This window comes from Suricata suricatta, chromosome 4, assembly GCF_006229205.1.
Source record: "Suricata suricatta isolate VVHF042 chromosome 4, meerkat_22Aug2017_6uvM2_HiC, whole genome shotgun sequence".
Lineage (NCBI taxonomy): Eukaryota > Metazoa > Chordata > Mammalia > Carnivora > Herpestidae > Suricata > Suricata suricatta.
In genome coordinates, this window is record NC_043703.1 from 126,232,806 (window position 1) to 126,257,900 (window position 25,095).

The following is a 25,095-nucleotide window of genomic DNA, read 5'->3' on the forward strand; positions in this document are numbered from 1 at the left end:
TACTTCTTTTATGTACACAAGTGATTTCAAAACTCTTGGCAAAAACAGTGATGTAAAAATAGTTGTTTATTGCTCAAAAAGAATACTGTTTTTGAAAAGTACCTTCCTTCCAGGATTTTCAAATAACTTGCACACTTCATTAATCCACACAGCAAAAACATTGGAAATGAGGAAACAGAAGAATATATGGCTTGTTATACATTTAACACAACTCAACCAGTGCAACCAACCTCTCATCTGATGCCTCTGAGAAGGCAAAGGAGCCACTTAGTCAGGGTTTTACTTCTAGTGTCACTCTAACTACTGGAGAAATTTGGGGTACATGCCTATGGCTTTTTGGCCATCTGATTCCTCAGGGATAGGACAGGAGTTCAACGAGGGAGCTTAAGCTGTTTCAAATTGTCAACATTCCGTGCTGCTTCTCCCAAAAGGCTCAGAGGTAGGAAAAGAACTGTCCTTCCTCTTCCTCTATGCAAGGGCCTCATTTACACTTGGGAACTGGCTGCGGACCCACTAGTTTACCATGCATGCATCCTGGCAAATGCACAGCAGGTGGAGAGTCACTACGATAAACAGTTTCTTCCAGCACCACAGGCTGATCTCTAGTTGGCAGTGCCCTGCAAGTGGATCATGGAGGTGGAATGCTCTTTTCAGAGTCTCATCCATAGGGAGAAGCATTTGTTATTGCCCACATTGGTCCCACTGGCTGGCCAAGCTCCAGACTCCTACTCTCAGTACAAAAAGCTTTACTTTTCTGTTCTTGCGTTTCATTCTTCAAAAACTTCTATGCTTGCCAACTGGCTAAAACTCAAACTTTAGTGTTTACTCTTACACAGCCAAAAGCCCCTAAAAACTCCAGATTCCTTCTATTTATAATATCAACCATCACGGCTCAGGAGACACAAAGCCTTAAAATCCAAGGCCTACCCTCAGTAAGAACATTTGTGGGTATGAGATAGGTCTATGAGGCTACCAGACTTTTTTTGACAGCCAAGAAAGTATCTAGTCAAATGAGTATTGATTCTGAAGCAGCCTGCCAGAAAGCTCGGTAGTCCAACATGGTTGCCAGTGTACTAAATAGCACAGGGCAGACCTCTCTGTGACATCTCTACAGCCTGTGGGAAATGCTCTGGAATGTGCTCCTTGATGGCATAGCACCAAGTTTTGAAAACAGCTGGAAGCTGTCTGGAGGCAAGTCTGGTGAAGACACTGGATGGTGCCAGTGCCATCCTGGAGCCCCGCTGAGGGGTGGCAGTAAGCAAGGAGCCTGAGCTAGAAGGCCATCAGCTGGCTGAGGGCCATCACCAGAGAAGCATCTCAGGCACAGCTGGAGCAGTGACAGCAGCATCACCAACAGGCCTCCCCTAGAGGACAACCTCATACTGAAGTATCGCAAGCTTAGTACTTTCTAGTCATGCTGGTTAAATTAGGATGCTTTTGTGGGTGGAAAAAATTTTATATGCACTTGATAAGCAAAATGCCTCAAGAAAAAAAGCTCATAAACACGTTCCCGTGAATCTCTTACCTGAGAGTGTGAGGATTACATGACAAACACATAAAAAGTCACAATAGGTACACACTTCCCTTCTCACAAATAGGAATGGAGGCTAAAATTTCAGGTGCCATGCCCCAAACCACTTCTTCTGGTCTTGTTTCTAAATTCTGTAATAAATCCGTGAAACAGGCCATCCAGTTGTGAGAAGACAGACCCAAAAAATATTTCCAGAGTAGGAAGCCTAAGAGTTCCAGTGAAATCCTATGTCCAAGTCGGAAGATCAGTTGATGAACTGGAAGACTGAACTCCCCAGTCCTCTGAGCTGCAGGAAGACTGGGGCTAGAATGTGGTACAGCCTCCCTGACCCGGGAGGCTCTAGAGGGCAGTTAACATTACAAGTCAAAAAGGCACTTGTAGCCTGGCCGAGTAGAGGGCAGACTTTCTCCTCTGAAAGTAGAACTGAGCCCAGGACTGGCGGCATTTAACCTTAGACCAGCTCTGTGGGTCAGGAACATTCTGGTCCCTGGCCTAACTTATCCACCTCACTCACCTTCCCAAAATTCCTCCGGTACTGCAAGCTGCGGCTTGCTAGATTCCAAAGATGTAGTTTAGTAGCTGCCTTGCCCCATTCCTGAGGCGGTAGGTTTTTCAAGAGTGTAGGGCACAAACCAACAGTACCCTCAGGTGTCCTTTAAGAGAAAAGGTGCCGAGATGGAAACGTCAGAATCTTGAGAGACTGATGTAGAGAAACCGCTGGGGCAGGGGGGCCTTTGGTTTCAAGAAGTCTTAGTGTTCATGGGCTCACTTAAACCCTGTACTTCAAGTCACGGAGGTTATGCCAATTGCTGGAAATCTGAAGTGGCTTGGAACTCTAGTCCACAGGATGTCTTGTGGACTTCTCAGACCTCAGCCTAACCCTGCATTAGGGAGAATGTGCACTGAGGTGAAAGCAGTGATATTCCTAAGATCTTTAATCTAAGGATCTCAGTTTATATACTCTTGGGAGATAGGAAAGGAAAAAGAATGGGGCAGAGGAAGGGCGGATGAGAGACTCATTTCACCACCCTTTGTTTGGGACTTTTCCTCTTCTTCTCTCTCTCTCTTTTTTTTTTTTTTTGCAACTAGGGATCCAAATATGCAACTATCGCTTATGTTGAATTTCCCTTTGTACATACATTCAAGACTTGTATCACATTGGGAGAGTCATTTCAAGCTTGTTTTGCTGATCCCTCTCTAGCCTGAGCAGAGGATGGTCTCTTCACAGCTGGGAGGCTGAAAACTGTGGAGTCCTGTAGCCATAAGCAAGGCAGGTTGTGCTGCAGGAAACCCTTGCACTTTAGTTCTGACATCATCTTCTAGTTCTATCTAGACAGTGCAAAGCAGGGGGTGTGAAAGAAACCTGCAAAAGCCATGGAAGGGGAGGGAGACATGCTCTCAGCCTCAAAAATGAAAATCTCCCACTTCACTGGTATTAGAATAACCGAGAGAGCTTATCAAAAAGGCAGACCCCCAGAACTCCCCACCTCCACAGTCCTGAGCAGTTGGGAGGTGCACAGTCATGTTGGGAGGTGGGGTGGAACTGATGGATTCTGAGACCAAGAGAGGAGAGAATGGAAAGAACAAAGAAACAGCTGAAGAAAAGATCTGGGAAAACGTGGATGGAAGTGAGCAGAAGCAAGGAACAAAGGAACCATAAAGCAACAAACAGCTGACTGAGCAGGGTGGGGTGTGGCAGCTAGGTGTCCCATGGCATGTGACTTCAGTAAGAAAGCAGCATGTTAGCACAGGCTATTAGGAACCTCAGCTCTCCCTGGAATCTCTGCTTCCAGGACACCAAGGCAGCCAAACAAAGTTTTCGAATTCCAGAATACTAAGCTGGTCAAATGGGCCCAGACACAAGAACTAATGGCTACAAAGGAGGTGGCCAGGCTTGTCCCTACAACACCCTATTCCTATGGATGTGTCAGCTTGGGGGGGGGGGGGGGTGTGTGTGTGTGTGTGTGTGTGTGTGTGTGTCTCTCTCTCTCTCTCTCTCTCTCTCTCTGTCTGTCTGTCTGTCTCAAGATCGGTTCAGATTGGTCTTGTCACCCCCGAACTAGGAGCGAGCTCCCTGGGCAGTGAATCCAGCCTGGTGACACTGCCTTCAGCCTGGTCAATGTCGGCTCTGGCGCTTTGCAATCTCCTCCTGGATGCGCAACTTGAGGGCCTCTCGCAGGGGTGGGTCCAGAGGCGTGTGTGCCGACACCTCCTCACTCACCCTTCCTGGATCATCGTCCTACGTGGAGGAAGAATCGGGAAGCTCAGGGCCAGGCCTCTTCTGGAAAGGCGACCTGCCCTGTCCCTAGACAACACTCTCACAGAACTCCATTTGACTCACGGCTTCTTGCCAGCACCTGTCATTTCCCAGGTGGCCCCTGTAATAGTGATTTTCACCTGGGGGCCACATGCCCTCCCTGTTGCCCGCTGAGAATCACTGTGTGACAGGCTTGAGTTGTACTCAAAAGCATTGCCCAGCAGTCTATACTCCTAATGCGGAGCCGACACTTCCCACTGGCCCTGAGGAAAACAGTGGCTCAGGCTCTGGCAGTGATTTCTAGCACAGCCCGGGACCTTCAGGCTGCAGCTGCTTCCACGGTGGCATACCTGATACACGATAACAGAGGTCACCTCTCCGCTGTCTGCCTCATACTCTAAACAGAAGAGCTGATGGCCAGAAGGCTCTGGCTCGGAGCCACCACTACTGCTGCTTTCACCGGATTCCTCACAGTCTGGATTGCTTGGGTGGGTAGAGCCATCTGGAAGGATGAATCACAGTGACAGGGAAGAGGGGAAAGCTATTGGAGCCCCTGCCCACATGTATGAAACATGAAAACATACCATAAGGAAAGTCTCAATCTTCTTATGGACCCTATATGTATGTGCACATGTTAAGTGTGCTGCCAATCAGTAGATTCGGTTACCTTTGTATCCCTGCTCTGGGGCCAGTGTTCTTATCACATAGGAGATACACAACATGCCTTTGTAGGAAAATAGTGGAGACAGGGATAGGCTCAGGCCCCGCCTGGGTTCAAATACACGCTCTGCCGTTTATTCGTTCTGAGATCTTAGGCAAATTACTTAATCTCTCTGTGCCTGTTTCCTGACTGTGAAACAAATGTAATACGTCTACTCTTATGGGATTCAATGAAAACTAAATGAATAAACGTACCCAAGATATAAACAAAACAAAACTTTAAGTAACGCTAAACAAATTTGGCACCCTGTTAGCCACTGTGATCTTTCCGTCCCTGGGAAGCTTGAGAAAATCCTTTTTTTTTTTTTTTTTTTTAAAGAAAAGGCTATTTTAAATACTAGCTTTGGGTTTCATTCTACAAGTATGTCCTAGTCAACTACAGCTGTGCCAAGCTTTCTCTCCGCCAGGGAGTGAGACCTCTAAAGCATAGCACGGCGGGCAAACCGGTAGACAAACAACTTCTTGCTGGCTCCCAGGTATTTCCTGTAATAGTGATGCTTAACTGGGGGGCCATGGAGCCTTCTCTGATTTCGGGGAGATTCAGTGAGCGGAGAATGGGGAGCCTCGAGGTGGGGGGTTCGGAAAGGGACGACATGAACTGGGCTTTGGGGAATAAAAAGTGGTTTTTTTCCATGTAGAGAAAAGAGTGCATAAAGGCAAAGGGCTGAGGGCCGAAAGAGCGCGCGGGCTGGAGGAGGCAGGCGGGGTAGGCGGCCTCACCTCGGTGTCGCGGCAGGTACACCTGCAGGTCGGGCTTGCGGGGCCGCGTCGGCGCCGGAGTGTGCCGCCTCCTAGCCTTCTCCTTGGCCGCTTGCTTCACCTTCTTATCATAGTCGTCCCTGCGGGGAGCCGAGCGGGAGTCAGAGACCGCCGGGCCAAGCTAGGCTGGGGGTGGCGGCGGCGGGGCGGGGCGGTACCGGGCGAGCTGGTTCCGTCGGATGTGGTGCACGAAGCCGTGGCTCATGTCCAGACGGCCGCCCGGCTTACAGCAGAGCCCCGGCCCGGGATCCGGCGCCGCTTCCATCTGGAGCCTTGCGGTCGGAGCCGCCGCCGACTCAACGGCCCCAACGGCCGCCCTCCCGCCCGGCAAGTTCCGCACCCCGACTTCCGGCCCCGGCCCTGGTCCCGCCCCGAAAGAGCCTGCCGGGCCGAGCGGCCTGGCGCGCGGAGTTGCCTGCTTGGGTGCAGGGATGGGGCATGCGCGGGCGGCTTCCACTCTCCGTCGGGGCTTTTCTTTGTGACATTAGTAGGAAACAGAATTTAGGCTTACTGCTGACACATCAGAAAATTCAGAAAAACACAATGCACCCAACACACTACTCAACATTCGGTGTGGAGTCTTACTTTCCTTTTTGTGGTGATAAAAATGCAGTGAAACTCCAGAATCACCAGTTGTGTGACCTCGGCTATTGAGCTCCAGTGCCTCAGTTTCCTTATTTGTAAACGAGGGCACTGAGAGCATCTACCTCAAAAGAGGTTGTGAGGAGGGGGGAATGCTCTGGCAGGGACAGAGCAGCGCCCCCCCCCCCGTCACCAGGCAGCCCCAGGAAGGCTGCTGGAGAGCAGGACACCCCTTCCAGCCGGCCAAGTGCCTGAGCCCACCCTACCCATATCTTAACTGTTCTCGCAGGAGAACCCAGCCCTTGTAGGATCTGCATGTGTAGTTTTCGAGTCTTTTTTTTTTTTTTAACGTTTACTTATTTATTTTGAGAGAGCAGGAGCACAGGGGTTGGAGGTGGGGAGGGTACAGACAGAGGAAGAGAATCCCAAGTAGGCTCTGTGCTCTCAGCATTCCGAACCCGCGTGGGGCTCGATCCAGCACTGTGAGATCATGACATGAGCCAAAGTCAAGAGTCAGAGGCTTAACCGACTGAGGCTTCCAGTCGCCTCAACAGTTTCCACACCATTGAAAGGTTCTCCGTTAGCGGCAAATTTTGGGTAAGGTGGCAGTAGGCCCAGACGGTGTTCTCAGGTCCCCGCCCAGACGTAAAGGGACCGTAAGAGGTGCAGCACTTCCCAGAAGTTTCTCCTGGCGAAATGTGTCCACAATGCGCACTCGTAGAAAGCCCTGGGCCCGCTAACAGGACCGCTCCTGATTGGCTGCCTGCCTAGCGCGCTGGCGTGCTTTGAGCCTGCGCACAGCGACTCGGCCGGTAGTGGCAATGTCCGGCCGGTCCAAGCGTGAGTCTCGTGGTTCCACCCGCGGGAAGCGCGAGTCTGAGTCGCGGGGCAGCTCGGGTCGCGTCAAGCGGGAGCGAGATCGGGAGCGGGAGACCGAGGCGCCGAGCTCCCGGGGCAGCCCGGTGCGTGTGAAGCGGGAGGTCGAGCCCGTGAGCGCGCGGGAGCCTCCGACGCCGGTCGTCCCGCCTGTGCGAGTGAAGCGGGAGCGCGAGGCCGACGAGGACTCCGAACCCGAGCGGGAGGTGCGAGGTGCGCGGGGCTGGGCTGGGCCGGGCCGGGCCAGGCGCGGGCTCCACTCTCGCGTTTTCCTTTTTCTCCTGACAACTTAAACTGGGAGGGAAAGTGGGGTGGGGCGGGGCATTCATCCTCCACTGTTGTCGGCGACAAGCCTCCACTGCGTTTTAATGAGGATAGTACTAGTCTTGGTGAAAACCGTAATTCTAATGTTTTAACAACAGTAGAAATAATAGCAGCCTCCCCTTATAGAATGCCTAACATGGGCCAGTGGCTGTGCTAGTTACTTTTGTAAATAATTGGAAAATCACTTACTACATTGTGTCATCCTCTTCAGTTTTTACAAAACACCCGACTTGTGAGTTCTGTTATAATATCTGGAACGTGCCCTTGTAGCGTTAAGATTCTGAACCCCAGGCACCTGTGCCGTACTGCTCTGCCATTCTTTACCAGGACCAAGTCATTGTGGTTTGGCAAAGTGGGTTTTACGTGGCTGTCCTTATGAAAATTAGCGGAGATAGTTTGGAGCCTGTGACCTTTGAGAGCCACTCTAATTGCCAGTGAGTCATAACTCCCCTCCACGATTTTAGCCTTTTGCCTCCTTTCTCTGGATTCCTGCTTCGCCTGACACTCGTGATTTTTGGAGACCTCTTTACCCATCCTTGACTCCCTGTCTGTAGTGGGCTCCCTTTACCAATTTGTTGATATCCTGTCAGTTATTAAGTAGATTTCCATCACATTTGAAGCGTTTCCTTTTCACCGGAATTACTTTTCCTTCACTGAACTTGAAATTCCTGACTGGAACCTGTTCACATATACTTACTTTCTGGTGAGTTAGTAGAAGCCTACTGAAGTAGTAGGTGAATATATCACTATGCTTACATGCTAACGGTGGGCTCCGTGGGAGGGGTTCCTAGCTCTCCAACACTTTATAATTCTGCCCTGTGGTCCTGGTTATCTGTTTATAATCATACTTTAATACTAACTTTTAAACTTCTTAGGGTCTTCCGTTTGACGTATTTTTGTATTATACGTAGGGTCCAGAGTAGCACCTTACTTATAGGAAGTGCTTGATAAATATTTTTGAATAATTTATAATTTCAGGGTATTCTTTGCTTTTCTTGAATAACTTATCAGCTTCTGGTTTCCCTTTCTTTGGAAGAGAAATTGTTTTTTAGATATATTGCATAGTTGTGATAAAGGAGATTATTTTCTTTGAAACAGGCTAAAATCTCAGTTGCTGTTCTGGCTTGTCTTTCCCCCACCTTTTATTTTTATGGTAAAAATAGATTGCAGGTACTAAGATGGATTGCATATGATGCACAAGTATAGTTTAAAGAAGAATGAGCAGTCCCTATCAAAATAACACCAGCATTCTCCACAGAGCTAGAACAAACAATCCTAAAATTTGTATGGAACCAAAAAAGACCCTGAATAGCCAAAGTAATCTTGAAAAAGAAAACCGAAGCTGGAGGCATCACAATCCTGGAATTCAAGACATATTTCAAAGCTATAATCATCAAGACAGTATGATTCTGGCACAAAAACAGACACTCAGATAAATGGAACAGAACAGAGAACCCAGAAATGGATCCACAAACGTATGGCCAACTAGTCTTTGACAAAGCAGGAAAGAATATCCAATGGAATAAAGACGGTCTGTTCAGCAAATGGTGCTGGGAAAACTCGACAGCAACATGTAGAAAAATGAGCCTGGACCACTTTCTTATACCATACAGAAAAGTAAACTAAAAATGGATGAAAGACCTAAATGTAAAACAGGAAGCCATCAAAATCCTAGAGACAAAAGCAGGCAAAAACCTCTTTGACGTCAGCTGCAGTAACTTTTTACTCAACACATCTCCAGAGGCAAGGGAAACAAAAGCAAAAGTGAACTGTTGGGACCTCATCAAAATAAAAAGCTTCTGCACAGAGAAGGAAACAATCAGCAAAACGAAAAGGTAACTGATGGAATCAGAGAAAATATTTGCAAATGACATATCAGAGAAAGGTTCAGGATCCAAAATCTATAAAGAACTTCTCAAACTCAGCACCTAAAAAAACAAATAATCTAGTGAAGAATTGGGCAAAAGACATGAATAGACACTTTTCCAAAGAAGACATCCAGATGGCTAACAGACACCTGAAAAAATGCTCAACATCACTCATTGTTAGGGATATACAAATCAAAACCACAATAAGACACCACGTCACACCTGTCAGAATGGCTAACATTAACAACTTAGGCAACATTAGATATTGGCGAGGATGTGGAGAAAGAGGATCTTTTATGCACTGCTGGTGGGAATACAAACTGGTGGAACCACTATGGAAAACAGTATGGAAATTCCTCAAAAAATTAAAACCATAACTACCCTATGACACAGCAATTGCACTACCAACTATTTACCCAAGGGATACAGGAGTGCTGTTTCAAAGGGGCACATGCACCCCAATATTTATAGCAGTGCTATCGACAATAGCCAACATATGGAAAGAGCCCAAATCTCCATCGATGGATGAACGAATAAAGAAGATGTGGTGTATATATACGCAATGGAGTATTACTTGGCAATCAAAAAGAATGAAATCTTGACATTTGCACTATGTGGATGGAACTGGCGGGTATCATGCTAAGTGAAATTAGTCACAGAAAGACAAATGTATGATTTCACTCCTATGAGGACTTTAAGATACTAAACAGATGAACATAAGGGACGGGAATCAAAAAGAATATAAAAACAGGGAGGTGGACAAAACATGAGACTCTTAAATATAGAGAACAAACAGAGTTGCTGGAGGGGTTGTGGGAGGGAGGATGGGCTAAATGGGTAAGGGGCACTAAGGAATCTACTCCTGAAATCTTTGTTGCACTATATGCTAACTAACTTGGATGTAAATTAAACAATAGATACATTAAAAACATATAAAAATAAGAATGAAAATTTACATTGTTAAATTTACCATTTGTCAATAACTGTGAAGGGTTTGAGATTTTATTTGCAAGCTGCCTAATGAGCCTGCCACAGTTTTCTGGATGCTAATGAAGGTGGGACTAGTTTCTGTAGTGTCGTTTCCCACAGTGCAACATGAAGACTCCTACTCACAGTGGGTGGCCCTACCGGAGAGGAACTCTGGGTTTACAAACTTAAGTCTTTCATAATGGTCTGTGAATTTGCCTCCCCTTTGCTCCGTAGAGAGACCCTGTCTCCATCTTCTAATGCTGTTTACAGATATCCTTGACAAAGTCGAGGAAGTCAGTGCCTTTGGTTACAATTTGGCCAGAAATATGAGAGACCCATGGAGAATTGTCTCTTAATGCTATTCAGCTTAAGAAGTGGTAACCTTAGAAGGCCCCTTAGGCCCCTTCCTAGTTGTATCTGCCTGCCTTGTTTGGGAATTCACTATTCTAGATACGCGAATATTCTATTTGCTATTCTGAACTTCTTTTTCATTTCTACTTTTATTTATTTTTTAACTTCTTAATGTTAATTTTTGAGAGAGAGAGAGAGAGAGAGAGAGACATAGCACAAATGGGGGAGAGGCAGAGAGGGAGACACAGAATCTGAAGCAGGCTCCAGGCTCTGAGCTGTCAGCACAGAGCCCAATGCCAGGCTCAAACTTGTGAACTGTGAGATCATGACCTGAGCTGAAGTTGGATGCTTAACTGACTGAGCCACTCAGGTGCCTCATATTTTTAGTTTTACCTCATATATGTATCCCTGAATAATACTGTGTTTTATTTTGTGTTTGATGTAAATGGAATCATACTGTCTTCCAATTTGCCCTTTTTATTTTTGTTTTGCTAGCCCTATTTTTGAGGCTCATTCAAATAGATGTTCATCGGGCACTTAAGGGGAAGAGTACTGGGTGTTGTATGGAAAACAATTTGACAATAAAATATTATGGAAAAAAAAACAAATAGATGTTCATGGATATATAGTGTTCTATTGATGATATACCAGAATACATTTATTTATGTTATTTGTGGTGGATATGTGGTTTATTTCCAACTTGGGCCCTTTCAGATATGCTGCTATGAATATTTTTAGTGAAGCACTTTCAGTGTACATGTGTAAAAGAGAGACAGAGAAAGCGCTAACAGGGGAGGGTCAGAGAGAGAGGGAGATACAGATTCCGAAGTAGGCTCCAGGCTCTGAGCTAGCTGTCAGCACAGAGCCTGATGCAGGGCTCGAACCCACAAACCGTGAAATCATGACCTGAGCCGAAGCTGGACGCTTAACTGACTGAGCCACCCAGGCGCCCCTCAGGTTTATAAGTAGAGATTGATGGGTCAGAGTTCTGCGTGTTTTCAGCTTTGATCTGGCTGTACTGTTTCCCAAGAGGGTGTAACAGTTTACATTCCCACCGGCATTTACATGAACATTTCCATTGTTCTGTATATTTGCCAACACTTGCAATTTTCCTATTTTATTCTTTTCCTCTATGGCAGGTATGAAGTAGTATATTATTGTGCAAGGAAATTTGCATTTTCTTGATTGTTGAGGAGGGTTATATTCCTCATTTTCTGTTGGGTTGTTTGTCTTTTTCTTATTTCACCATTTGCTTTATGTGGTCTGCAAATGAATCGTTCTTTAGTTATATGTGTTGCACCTGTATTCTCCCAGTTTGGCTTTTGGTCCATGAGTGGGCTTTTTGGTTTATTGCCGTGCCTCCTGTGTAGGAGCTCGTCCTCTTTAGTTTTTCTTATTTCTGTGTTTCTTTGTTTGTACTAATAGTTCACCCTGATTACGGGTTTCCCATTTTCACAGTCTGTGATGATTTTCCTTTCAGCGAAGAATGGCCGTGTGGATTCCGAAGACCGGAGGAGCCGCCATTGCCCGTACCTGGATACCATTAACAGGTTAGTGGCACAGGGATGTCAAGGGCAGCACAAAACAGTGGCATCTAGGCAGAAAGTTCTTTGAACTATACCTTGATGATTATAAATTTTGCTCTTTTTAAAACTTTCTGCCCAGAAAATTGTGCTTCTTGCCATATTTATTAATCTGTGTCTTTTAATATAAAGTGTCAGGGGAGTTTATTTTTTAATTTTTTAATTTTTTTTTTAGGGTGGGCACATGCGTTAAGGAGCTTTTAGCTTATATTGAATTTGTTTGGTGGCATAGTGCATAATGTACTTAAAATGGCGGTAGCAAATTTAAATATTTTTTGAACACTCACTGCGTGCTAGGTACTACCCTATTGTGGCTGGCATTCAGCAGAGAAAAGAAAAACAGATATGTTCTAAAGTAGAGGTAGTTACCTCCTTGTTTCTTTTCTCTGATTCCGGATGGCATCTTATGATGCTTTTCAACTTAGGCTCTAAGGTTGTAGTGCTAATAGAAGTTTTCTTAGTAATGGAGTTACTTTTTACAAGGGCTGTTGTGGCACACATTTGTGGCTAATGAGGACTTGAGACGTGGCTTGAGGAACCAAGTTTCATATTTTATTTTTTTTTAATGTTTATTTTTGAGAGAGAGAGAGAGAGAGAGAGAGCGTGTGCACAAGTTAGGCAGGGGCAGAGAGAAAGAGAGAGAGCGCGTGTGAACAAGTTGGGCAGGGGCAGAGAGAGAGAGCGAGAGAGAGAGAGAGAGAGAGAGAGAGAGAGAGCGTGTGCACAAGTTGGGCAGGGGCAGAGAGAGAGGGAGAGGGAGAGGGAAAGGGAGAGGGAATTCCCAAGCAGGCTCCACACTGCCAGTGCAGGCCTGACACAAGGCTCGAACCCATGAACCATGAGATCATGCCCTGAGCCGTAATCAAGAGTCAGATGCATAACCAGCTGAGCCACCCAGGTGCCCTAGATGTTAATTATTTTAAATTGAAATTTCAATATCCTTCTGTGGCTCTTGTTTCTGATGGACAGTACAGCTTTACGGGGACCAATAACCATTAATTAAGAGTTAATATTTGAGGAGAAATTTCTTTGTCACCTGTGGATTCAGTGAAAGTAAAGTTTTTTGTCCCTTAACCTGCCTGGTACTCATATAACATTACTTTGCAGTTGAATAAGTAGATCTATTTGAAGGTATTCTCCTAATATTTCCCATTTATTTTTATGGACAAAAATAAGTTTCTCTTCTTTTTTTTTAAATTATTTTTTTAAATGTTTTATTTATTTTTGAGACACAGGGAGAGACAGTGTGAGCAGGGGAGGGTCAGAGAGAGGGAGACACAGAATCTGAAGTAGACTCCAGGCTCTGAGCTAGGTGTCAGCACAGAGCCCGATGTGGGGCTTGAACCCATGAACCGTGAGATCATGACCTGAGCTGAAGCCGGATGCTTAACCGACTGAGCCACCCAGGCGCCCCTAGGTTTCTTTTCTATAAAAGGGTTTGTTTACTCTTGATGTCCCCCAGTCTTTTAATTTGGAATGCTGTTGGGGCCCTGTCACTTCAGTCCTACTTAAAGCTTTTCCTCCAGAGAAAGAAACTGCAACGGAAGGTTCTCTACTGGTTGTAAATTAAAAAAAAAAAAAAAAAAAAAGATGGTCATGGGTATTGTGTGTCTAATAGAGATAATTTGACACTGCTTTTGGACTTGGTGGGTGAGGGTGCTCTAGTAAACGTTCACGGGAGGAATAGTTAATGTTCCCAACAGTTTATATAAGGCTGTCGAACCATCTCTGAAGGGTGCCGTATGACATTGTGCAGTGTGGAGCCACCGCTGCGTCACTTGAGTGCTTTCCTAGACATCTGTCCCCATTAATTGTTTTTTTTCTTTTGTTTGGTTCTTTTAGGAGTGTGCTGGACTTTGACTTTGAGAAACTATGTTCCATTTCCCTCTCACATATCAATGCATATGCCTGTCTGGTGTGTGGCAAGTACTTTCAGGGTAAATAAGTGTTGTGCGTTTTATTTTTTTTTAATGTTTAAAAAATATTTATTTGTTTTTGAGAGAGAGAGATCGTGAGCTGGGGAGAGACTGAAAGAGGGAGAGAGTAAATCCTAAGCAGGCTCCATGTTGTCAGTGCTAAGCCTGATGCAGGGGCTTGATCTTGTGAACCGTGAGATCATGACATGACCCAGACCAAGAGTCAGATGCTTTAACTGACTAAGCCACCCAGGTGCCCCTCACTAACCAGTATCTTAATGCCATCCAGGGAATAAAGTACCAATGTGCTATTCTTACTTGCTAACTTTTGTGATGAGAAAAGTTCACTTAGATTCATTGTACAGATGGTATAGCACTTTGTTTTTGCTCATAATAATATGTTCCCCAGTACAAAATACTGAAAGGAAAATCAAATCTGATGTGTCTCTTTCTGGCATTTCCTCTTTCCCTACAGGCCGGGGTTTGAAGTCTCATGCCTACATTCACAGTGTCCAGTTTAGCCACCATGTTTTCCTCAACCTCCACACCCTCAAGTTTTACTGCCTTCCAGACAACTATGAGATCATCGATTCCTCGCTGGAGGATATCACAGTATGTGTCCAGGAGGCTGGTTTGGAACTAGTTCTCTTGGGAGCCATCCCAGGGTTCCTGGGGATCTGCCCGACCGAGGTTAGGGAAGAATCTCAGTCCCTTGGGCTTAGAGAGGCTTCTTTCCCTTTGGGAGGAATGAGGGAGATCTGAGTAAGAAGGTCAAGATTCATAATTGTGGCCTGTGGTCTGCAGTCTAGCTGTTATTTCTGCTTCTAACATTGAGGATTAGGACTAAAAAAATGCAGTTACTTTCTAGTTGGGGTGAAAGCATTTTTGTGAAATATATTACCTTCCACACTTTGGTGGAAGGATGAGTTAGGCCTCGTGTAGGACGGTGAATACCAAGCTGCATACCAGCTTGTGACTACTTGTGATATGATGCAGCCCAAATGGCCAGTGCCTCCCATCTGTGGGCTCTGGTGTGAGATCCGTGCCAAGAGTCACTGTACATAAGAAGACTTAAGTCTCTTGGGTTTGATTAATGTTGGAACTATTGATTATTATTTTCTTCTTTAGCAAGTGTCTGTGTATTCATGCTGAATGTTCATTTTTAAGGAAAGCTTGGTGTCCAGAGTGTTTGAAACATGCTACTTTTATAAGTTTTATAGTCCTGTTAATAGTTGAGGTTAAAGTAGTTATGGACGGTAATTAGAGGGAGGAACTGAAGTAAATGCAAGGTCTCCATGAGACTTAGTAGAGACCTCTGTTCAGCCCTTTACATGATGATTCTTGTAGCTCTAGGACCAGAGAAGGTCTGCTGCTCCTCCAGCCATCGGGAGTATGAGATCTCAGATTTGCACAGAGGTGGGGAGGCGTTCCTGCTCGTGCGCTGGGTCCTCATCTGCCCTGCGTGAGGTCCCACCCAACATTCAGACTCCTGCTGCCTGCAGAGACCTGTGTGTCCTCCAGTTTCGGACAATTGTTTACTATGGAGTTGGCCAGACTTGAGGTCTAAGGAAAGACCTGGGATTCGGTGATTTTGGGCTAAACACAGAGATCCCTTTCTAGATTAGTAATGCGGAGAGGGCCTGTTCAATGTTACTTGAGCCTTTATACCTATTGTTGGGAGCCTTTTGGTTGTGTGGTGAGACATTCGTGACCAAAGTATTTTTTGTTTTTGACAAAAGTATCTATTTCACATAGCCCTTGTGAACTGTGTAGACAGTCCTGAAACAACTTAGAATTTTCTTTTGCTTTGCAGTATGTGTTGAAGCCCACTTTCACAAAGCAGCAGATTGCAAACTTGGATAAGCAAGCCAAATTGTCCCGGGCGTATGATGGGACCACTTATCTGCCGGGTATCGTGGGCCTGAATAACATAAAGGCCAATGACTATGCCAACGCTGTCCTTCAGGTAGGCTCAAGAGGGGAACAGTGAGGGAGCATGGTGCAGGTCAGTCAAGAAATGACTGCCTGCAGGTAGAGTAGAGTCATATGGTCCCTGGAGACACCAAGTCTTGCTGAGGACTCTACTTAACTATTTGCTCTGCACCAAACATAACATTCCTGTGTCTGCTCAAAGGGCTGCTACCAGATGGTGACGCCTTTTCTGGCCTCTGCACTCATGGCTTCTGGAGTTGTTGGGAATGAAGGATAGAATGAGTGTGTGGCCTGGCAGTTCCAAATAAGAAACACACGTGTTAGATGATGCATCGTTTCTTTTTTAATAGTGCCGATGTTCCTTGTGCTGGGTGTCTGAGGTCTTGATCCTGTTTCTTCACTTAAGCTTCGAAGTGGGGAATACAGAAAGCCAAAGTTGTCTTATTTGCAATTAAGTTTTGTTTTCTAAAAAAATTAACAAGTTGGGGTGCTTGGGTGGCTCAGTCGGTTAAGTGTCCAAGTCTTGATTTTCGTTCAGGTCATTATCTCACAGTTTGTGGGTTTGAGCCTTGCGTTGAGCTCTGTACTGGCAGTGTGGAGCCTGCTTGGGATTCTCTCTTTCTCTCTCTCTGTCTCTCCCACAGTTTCTCTCAAAAATAAATAAACATTAAAAAAATTATATAATATGTATATGTTGTAGAAAAATTAGAACATTTAGCACAATTAAGAACATTAACAGTAATCTTGCTTGGTTGACCAAGAAAAATTAATTAAATTTATAAACCTAAACACTTAAGGGATGGGTGGAAGATGTAGAAAGTATAAAGAATGAAGGCTTCATTCTTTCCTTTCTCTAGTACTCTGTCCTGGGCAAGCTTAAAAGCATATTATGAAATCAGTACAGGCATGCTTCATTTTATTGTGCTTTACTTTATTTCACGTCACAGACATTGTGCTTTTTACAGATTGATGGTTTGTGGCCACCCTGTGTTGAGGAATTTTTTCAGAACCATTTTCCTAGCAGCATTTGCTCACTTCATGACTATGTCACATTTTGGTGATGCTTGCAGTGTTTTAGACTTGTTACTATACACATAAAGTAAACTGTGTGTTTGTGTGTACACAATATCCTATGTATATATATATATATGTGTATATATATATATATATATACACTGTGTGTGTGTGTACTGTATATATATATGTATATATACTATATATTTTATAGCTTATTTATTAGGAGGGGTACAGAGAGGAGAGAGAAGCAGGCTTTGCACTATTAACACAGACTCATGAACCCATGAGATTGTTAACCCGAACCAATGTCAAGAGTCTGACATTTAACCAACCGAGCCACCCAGGCACCCCTGTTAATTATATTTGAATTGCTGCAATTTCATGGTAAAACTTTAGTGGATGAGGAGTTGCTTCTTACATCTGAGCAAAGAATGTGGTTTCGTGAGATGGAATCTACTGGTGAAGATGCTGTGAGAATTGTTGAAATGACAAAGGATTTGGGATATTACATAAACTTGGATGATAAAGCGGATTGACTCTAATTTTGAAAGTTGTGCTGTGGGTAAAATGCTAACAAACAGCATCACATGCGAATGAGAAGTTGTTCATGCAGGGAAGAGTCTGTTGATGCAGCAAACTTCATTGTTGTCTTGTTTAAAAAAATTTTTTTTAAACTGCAATACAATCTAAGTTTATTTTGAGAGTGTTTGCTGTATAATTGGATTTAATGAAATGTTTAGAGGTGCAGTAGGCATGACTTTGAGTAGATAATGAAAGAAAATGCAAAATGCTTATTGATTTATGATGTGGTTTCATCTTAGCTTGGGCAAAGCATGCAGTATTTAAGACATAGTAGCAGAATATTTACTATTGAAGCTTGAAAAGATGTGAAAAAAATTTTTTTTGATGTTTATTTATTATTGAGAGAGAGAGAGAGAGAATGAGTCAGGGACGGGCAGAGAAAGAGGGAGACACAGAATCAGAAGTAAGCTTCAGACTCTGAGCTGTCAGCACAGAGCCTGATATGGGGCTCGAACTCAATGAACTGTGAGATCATGACCTGAGCCGAAGTTGGATGCTCAACCGACTGTGCCACCCAGGTGCCCCGTTGTTGTCTTGTTTTAATAAACTGCCACAGTCACCCCAGGCTTTAGCGACATGATCAGGCAGTAGCTATCAACATGGAGGCAAGACCCTTGACCAGCATAAAGATAATGACTCACCACTGAAAGCTCAGATGGTAGGGGGGCATCTGGGTTGTTCAGTCAGTTAAGTATGTGGGTCTTGATTTCAGCTCAGATCATGATCTCACAATTGGTGAGATCAGGCCTTGCGTCAGGCCCTGCGTTGGACTCTGTGCTGACAGCACAGAGCCTGCTTGGGGTTCTCTCTCTCCCTTTCTCTCTGCCCCTCCCCCTTGTGTGTGCACACATGCTCTCTCTCTTAAAATAAGTAAGTCTTTAAAAAAAAAAAGCTCAGATAATGGTTAGCATTTTTTAGCAATAAAGTATTTAAAGTTTTTTAATGTTTATACATTTTGAGAAAGAGAATGTGTGTGCGCACAAGCAGAGGAGGGGCAGAGTGAGAGAGGGAGAGAGAGAATCACAAGCAAGCTTCACACTGTCAGTGCAGAGTCAGTTCAGGCTTGATCCCATGAATCGTGAGATCGTGACCTGAGCTGAAATCAAGACTTGGATATTTAACTGACTGAGCCACCTGGCACCCCTAGCAATGAAGTATTTTTTAAATTAAGGTATGCACGTTGTTTTTTAGACATAAGTTATTGCACACTTAATAGACTATAGTATAGTGTGAACATAACCACATAACCTTATAATGGACAGGGAAACCAAAAAATTCCTTTGACTCCCTTTATTGTATAATTAGTTTTATTAGCGTCCTGAAACTGAACCTGTAATACCTCTGAACTATGCCTGTACATATTCTTGTGCATCATCTTTAATGATTACATGTTACTTCATTTCGTGGATGAATTATAGTTTACTTAACCATCGTATCTTGTATTAGTACATATAGGGCCTAGATTCTAGGCTGTAGGGTGTTTGTAGCAATTTACAAACCCATCAGCAACACAAAAGAGAGTTCTTCATCTTGCATTGTCACTCTTACACTGTTATTTCCTCCCCCCCATCCCCATTTTGATACATTTAACCTACCTTTTGTTATTCACTTCTCAAGTTGATTACTTGTATTTTTTCAAGGGTTGTTGGGGCTGGGTGTTCATTTTTCTGTTGGTAGTTTATTTTGCTGAACTCTAAAAAATATATATTACCCTTTTTCTGTTGTATATGTTGCAAAGATTTCCTTCTAGTTCTTATTTGGCCTTTAAACGTTGATTATGGTATTTTTGTATAAAGAATTTGGATAAAAAATTATGAAAGTATATCTGTTTTGGTGTCTGCAACTAATGTCATGCCTAGACCCTGGAAAGGTTAAATGCTTAGGTAGAGAGTAATTTTATTTCTCTTACAGTCTTTTGAACAGACAGGATTTGAATATGGTCAGGGCGTTAGCCTTGGCTTTCTGATGGGTTTTAGTTCCTATAGGAAGTTTTTATTTATAAAAATAAGTAGATGAACAAATCCTCTGTGTTGTAATTGCCACTAGAATGGGATTGAATGGATGAAGTACTCCATCTGGAGGCTGAATAATTCCCTCTGAACATGCTTTTTGTATTGTTGCTGAAGCCGGAGAGCAGCCTCTCTCCACAGCTTGGATAACGGAGAACTAGGATCAACTTTGCCCATACTTCTTCCCTTTATTTGTTAATTTATTTTTGTAAAATTTGTTTATTTTGAGAGGGAGAGCGCACGCCTGTGTGCATGCATGAACAGGGGAGGACCAGAGAGAGGGAAGGAGAGAGAAAGTCCCAAGCAGGCTTCGCACTGTCTGTGCAGAGCCTGACTTGGGGCTCGAACTCACAAACTGGGATCATGACCTGAGCTGAAATCAAGAGTTCGACACTCAGCCTACTGAGCCACTCAGGTGCCCTGTACTTCTTTCATTTAGATCATAACCCCTTTTTTACTAATTATTCTCTAGACTTTAAGGCCTTGTTTCTTTAGCTGAGCTAAGCTTGTACGGGCATTTCCCAATCACCTCTTTTTTGGTGCTCCCTGTGTCCTGAGTTGTCTCCCTCTGAGATGCCTAGGTTTATTGTATTTAGCAGAATAAATAAATAACCTCTGTCCTCCTTTCTAAATGGATTACCTTGCCAAAGAAAGTTTTGCTCATAGTAAGCACAGTGCTGTTAAGGATCCACAAACCCATCAGGAGGAACCTGTGGGGAGACTGCATTTACCTAGGTTCTGTCCTGTGGCTTCCCTCCCAGTTTTGTAGCTCATACTGATGAGCATGTATTTCTTCCCGAACCAACATTGCTAGTCTTTATCTTTCTGCTTAATGAGGTAAAATTTATGTTTTCCTCTTTTTTAATTTTAAATTTTAGTTAACATACAGTGCAGTATTGGTTTCAGGAGCAGAATTCAGTGATTCGTCACTTACTACAATATTCAGTGCTTATCACAGCATGTGCGCAACTCAGTACCCATCTCCTGCCTCCCTCCCTCCATTACCCATAGTTTGTTCTTTATCATTAAGAGTCTTTTGTGGTTTGTTTCCTTCTCTTCTCCCTTTCTCCCGCCTCATTCCCATATGTTCATCTGTTTTGTTTCTTAAATTCCACATATGAGTGAAATCATATGGTATTTATTTGTCTTTCTCTGACTTATTTTGCTTAGCATAATACATTCCACTCTATCCATGTCATTGCAAAGGGCAAGATTTCATTTTTTTGATAGCCAAGAAATACTCCATTGTGTATATATACACCACATCTTCTTTATCCATTCATTAGTTGATAGACATTTGCGCTCTCTCCATAGTTTGGCTGTTGATAATGCTGCTGCTATAAACATTGGAGTGCTTGTACCCTTTCAAATCTGTATTTTTGTATCCTTTGGGTAAATATAACTGTGCAATTGCTGGATTGTGGGGTAGTTTGGTAAAATGTATTTTACCTAAACTTTTTGATCATTTTTGATCATAACAGAATTAATCACTTTTATATATATGTTCATTTTGTATCACTTATATATATATAATTATATTCATTTTTATTTATTTTATTTATTCATTTTATTTTATATATATTTATTACCACCCTTTCAATAAATACCACAGTTGAGAAAAACACCAAACTTTATTAAGATGGTTTTCATGTTATTTAAAAAGTTTTTAGTGTTCTTATTTATTTTTGAGAGAGAGAGAGGAAGACAGAGTACTAGTAAGGAAGGGGCAGAGAGAGAGGGAGACACAGAATCTGAAGCAGACTCCAGGCTCTGAGCTGTTAGCACAGAGCCCGATGTGGGGCTTAAACTCGTGAACCACAAGATTATGACTTGAGCCAAGTCAGATGTTTAACCGACTAAGCCACCCATGTGCCCCATTTTTTTCTTTAATGTTTTAATTTATTTTGAGAGAGGCAGAGACAGAGTACTAGTAAGGGAGGGTCAGAGAGAGGGAGACACAAAATCCAAAGCAAACTCCAGGCTCTGAGCTGTCAGCACAGAACCCATATTTTAATGTGCATTTGAGAAATGGAGGAAGTATAGTAGTGTCTTCCCTACTCAAATGGAATATTTGAATTTCTAGCTTTTAATTCCTTATGCATGCAAATATAATCACAAGCCTAATTAGAGCAAATAAAGGAAATTAGTAAATAAGTTGGTCAGTGGATAGGGACTTGAATCCTTTTTATAAAAAATTTATGTCTTTTTAGAGTGAGAGAGCATAGAAGAGGTGCAGAAGGAGAGAGAGAAAATCTTAAGCAGGCTCCATACTTAGTGCAGAGCCTGATGCAAGGTTCCACCCAACACCCTGGGATCATGACCTAAGTAGAAATTAAGAGTTGGATGCTCAACCAACTGAGCCATTAGGTGCCTGAATACTTTTTTTTTTTTTTAATTCTTGGTCAGGATGCCTGGCTGGCTCATTTGGTGGAAGTCATGTCTCTTGAGCTCGGGCTTGTGAGTTCGAGTCCCATGTTGGATGTAGAGATTGTTTAAAAAAAAAAACTCTAAAAAATGTAAATAAATAAATAAATAATTTCATATCCAAAACAAAGTATCTGCCAAACTGGACTTTATGTGAAACTTAGTACAGAGGATGTTTCTAGAATGTGAACTTTAAACCTAAGTATTTACTTTTGACTCTTTAAGGCTGTCGCAGGCCTGGTTCTGTTAGAAGAGCGTGGTTCTCAGGCTGTGCACAGGGGCCCTTCACAGGGGCTCTGGATTAATTGGATGGAGTGTTTGACTTCTAGGCTTTGTCTAATGTTCCTCCTCTCCGGAACTACTTCCTGGAAGAAGACAACTATAAGAACATCAAGCGTCCTCCAGGGGATATCATGTTCTTGTTGGTCCAGCGTTTTGGAGAGCTGATGAGAAAGCTCTGGAACCCCCGAAATTTTAAGGCTCATGTGTCTCCCCACGAGATGCTTCAGGCTGTTGTCCTTTGCAGCAAGAAGACCTTTCAGATCACCAAGCAAGGTAAGGAACAGTCATTCATATTTTCTGGTGTTATGGCATCAAAATTAGTCTGATGAGCAAATTTACTTGTACTTGCTGTAATCCTTGTAGTAACCAGATGAGTGTCTAGTTGATAGTATGATTATGTTCCTCACTCTTCTTTCATCAGCCCGCCCTGCTCAGTCCTGAGACAGCTGGATAGAAAGTCTGTCATACTTGGTAAACTAACCTGTATGGCCCAGGGGGAAGCCAGGAGGCTGGGAAAGTCACTGACCCTAAGCACTTGCCACATTTGCTTCTTCTTTTGTTGTGTTGCAGACTAGATATTCTGATGACCTATTTTGACAGTTTGCATCCCTCCATGTCCAGCTATTTACTTCCATGTTAGTAAAGTGGACAGTCTAGGGTGCCTGGGTGTCTCAGTCAGTTAAGTAAAGTGGACACTCTGCAGCTCTTAGCACCTGGATCTCATACAGTGTCCTCTGGCCTCACATCAGTTTGTTTACTATCCATTCCTACTGCTAGTAGGTTTTAGGGCTGCAGGAAAAGCAGCAGTTTTTTTCTTCCAAGAGCTCCCATTCTAGTGGGGAAGATACTTTTGTAAAAAGGTGAGCACAGGGTGGTAAGAGCAGTGATAGAAGAAGGGAAGTATGCTCTGGGAGGGAGCGTGGAGCAGGGAGCCCCAGCGGAGTACATGGGGAGGTCGGCTGGAGTCAGAGTGGAAGAAGAGCTAGCTGAGTTCCAGGCACAGCGGAGATAGGTCTGGGCTGGGCATTCCAGGTAGAGAGGACATTGCCAACAGGAGTGTGGACATGACTGAAATGGACAGAAGGCTGCTGGTAGCCGGGCGCTTGGATTCCAGGGGACAGTGTGAGAGCTGAAGTGGAGGTGCGAAGGAGGGACTGGATCATTGGGTTTGTGTGCCACTAGAAGGAGCATAGGTTATATCCTGACAACAGTGGGGAGTTAATGAAGGCTTAAAAGCCAAAATGTGATGTCAGACTTATGTTTTAAAAACATGATTCTGGCCAAGGAATGATTTAGAGGGGAAATTTAATACTGGCTTTTGATGGGTAGTGAGATACACATTTGAAGTAGAGATGATAATCGAAGGTCCTAGTTGGGTCAGAGAGCCCAGGGAAAGAGCAAAGATCAGAAGACTAAGAGCTTGGGGCACCTGGGTGGCTCAGTCGGTTAAGCATCCGGCTTTGGCTCAGGTCATGATCTCACAGTTCGTGGATTCGAGGCCCGCGTTGGGCTCTGTGCTGACAGCTCAGAGCCTGGAGCCTGCTTCAGATTCTGTGTCTCCCTCTCTCTCTGACCCTCCTCTGCCCACACTGTCTCTCTCTCTCAAAAATAAAACAGTAAAAAATTAAAAAAAAAAAAAAAAAGAAGACTAAGAGCTTGACCTTGAGGAGTGCCAGCATTTAATATCCAAATAGAGAGGATGCCCAGAGGGCAGGATGGGGTTACCTGAAAGGAAGGAGGAAAACCAGGAATGTGGCACCATGCCAGCCAGTGCATGATTCGGATTGTACTGATTTCCAGCTTTGACGTGCCCCACCCTTCCTTCTTTTCCAGGGGATGGAGTTGACTTCATGTCCTGGTTTCTGAATGCTCTGCACTCGGCTCTGGGGGGCACAAAGAAGAAAAAGAAGAGTAAGTCACGTTATTTTGTGAAAGGAAGCTCTTCCTTGTTTGCTTCCTCTTGTAGGCACTTTGCAACTTCCCATCCTTTTCTGAACTTCGTATTTTTTGTGTTAGGGTAGTGTCCGTGTATACATGGACTAAATTTTATTGCTGAATAGGTTCCTCTCCATTTTTAAAAATTAGGATACAGTTATATCCAAAGGCATTTTTAATACATGGAAATAGATATAATTGTGCTCTAGAAATCCTGACCTAGTTCCAGACTGGTACTGGGCAGATGTTGACTGCTAGTCTCCTGGCAGTGCAAGAGTTAATGTGAGGAGGGCTCACTGCGTGGTTTGCATGGATTCTAAGTTCGTTGGTAAAGCAGAGTAAAAGCTAGTTTTTCCCTCTGGGCCTATACTTGGAGAAATGAGGCTTGGCTTCATATTAATTCTCAGACTTTAAGTCCCATAGTCTCTTAATGTTGGCATAGCAGTAGACCGTTTTCATGAATGCCAGAAATATTTGTTAGCTTAGAGAGTGCTGAGCTAGATAAATAATATTGGAGACCTAATGCAGTTTTTTTCTTGTGCTTTTTCTCTGTTCTGTGGTGTTAATATTTATTAATGTGGAATTGTGGGCTGATGCTCTTTCTACTAGATGTCCTGCCACCTCTACCAGATGTCTTCAACCTGTGCACATCCTCTGAGTTCTATAACTTGTGTCCCATTAGGATTCTAGAACCCTGTTGTGCTTTCTGTATCATTGCTTTGGTTCTGTTCTGCTCTGCTCTGTCCCTTAGTCTGCACTTTTGTTTTATGTCCAGTGCAGGGTGAACTTTATCTTCCTTTGCACACAGCATAAGGTTGTGGGAAAGTCTTTGGATGTATCTTGTCCTGTTTGTGATTTGTGTGTGTGTGTGTGTGTGTGTGTGTGTGTGATTTGTAAGTTTCTAGGCTTTATAAATCATTCATTCATTCATTCATTCATTCATTCATTAAGATGCACTTAATTTTTCTCTTATGGGACAGGCCCTATGCTGGAAGGTCAGAGGGCATCTTATGGAGAAGGCAGACACAAAGTAATTATTTACAGAAATTATGACAAAGGTACCATGGTGGTATATGTTACAAAGGTACTTCTGTGCTTACTGAGAGCTTTGAGTCTTAGCTGGACAATGCTGGTTTATTTCAGAAATTTAGAAGTTAGGACTATATTCTGGAAATGCT

At 43.7% G+C, this 25,095-nt stretch overlaps 2 protein-coding genes across 3 annotated transcripts in view; one reads left to right on the forward strand and one right to left on the reverse strand.

Moving 5' to 3' along the window:
• Positions 1-48: 48 nt before the first annotated feature.
• On the reverse strand, positions 49-5,598 carry C4H2orf68 (chromosome 4 C2orf68 homolog). Its single transcript, XM_029937721.1, has 4 exons — positions 5,426-5,598; positions 5,229-5,347; positions 4,139-4,290; positions 49-3,770 (listed from the first exon to the last, which is right to left on the reverse strand). The coding sequence occupies exons 1-4, from the start codon at positions 5,530-5,532 to the stop codon at positions 3,648-3,650; spliced, it is 501 nt and encodes a 166-aa protein (XP_029793581.1). The 5' UTR covers positions 5,533-5,598; the 3' UTR covers positions 49-3,647.
• A 1,047-nt stretch (positions 5,599-6,645) lies between these two features.
• USP39 (ubiquitin specific peptidase 39) overlaps positions 6,646-25,095 on the forward strand; it is a 32,896-nt gene continuing 14,446 nt past the window's right edge. For both annotated transcript variants that reach the window (XM_029937725.1, XM_029937727.1), the window contains exons 1-7: positions 6,646-6,938; positions 11,718-11,787; positions 13,663-13,757; positions 14,212-14,348; positions 15,550-15,702; positions 22,030-22,255; positions 23,816-23,893. In XM_029937725.1, the coding sequence (XP_029793585.1) occupies positions 6,671-6,938; positions 11,718-11,787; positions 13,663-13,757; positions 14,212-14,348; positions 15,550-15,702; positions 22,030-22,255; positions 23,816-23,893 (1,027 nt within the window). In that variant the 5' untranslated portion in view covers positions 6,646-6,670. The remainder of the gene's footprint in view (positions 6,939-11,717; positions 11,788-13,662; positions 13,758-14,211; positions 14,349-15,549; positions 15,703-22,029; positions 22,256-23,815; positions 23,894-25,095) is intronic.

Excerpts from the sequence above, each read along its gene's own strand:
- C4H2orf68 (XM_029937721.1), bottom strand. The coding sequence starts at position 5,532 with ATGGAAGCGGCGCCGGATCCCGGGCCGGGGCTCTGCTGTAAGCCGGGC. Across the intron at positions 5,348-5,425 it reads CGACGGAACCAGCTCGCCCG|GGACGACTATGATAAGAAGG; the intron begins GTACCGCCCCGC and ends GGCTCCCCGCAG. Across the intron at positions 3,771-4,138 it reads CCTCTGTTATCGTGTATCAG|GACGATGATCCAGGAAGGGT; the intron begins GTATGCCACCGT and ends TCCTCCACGTAG.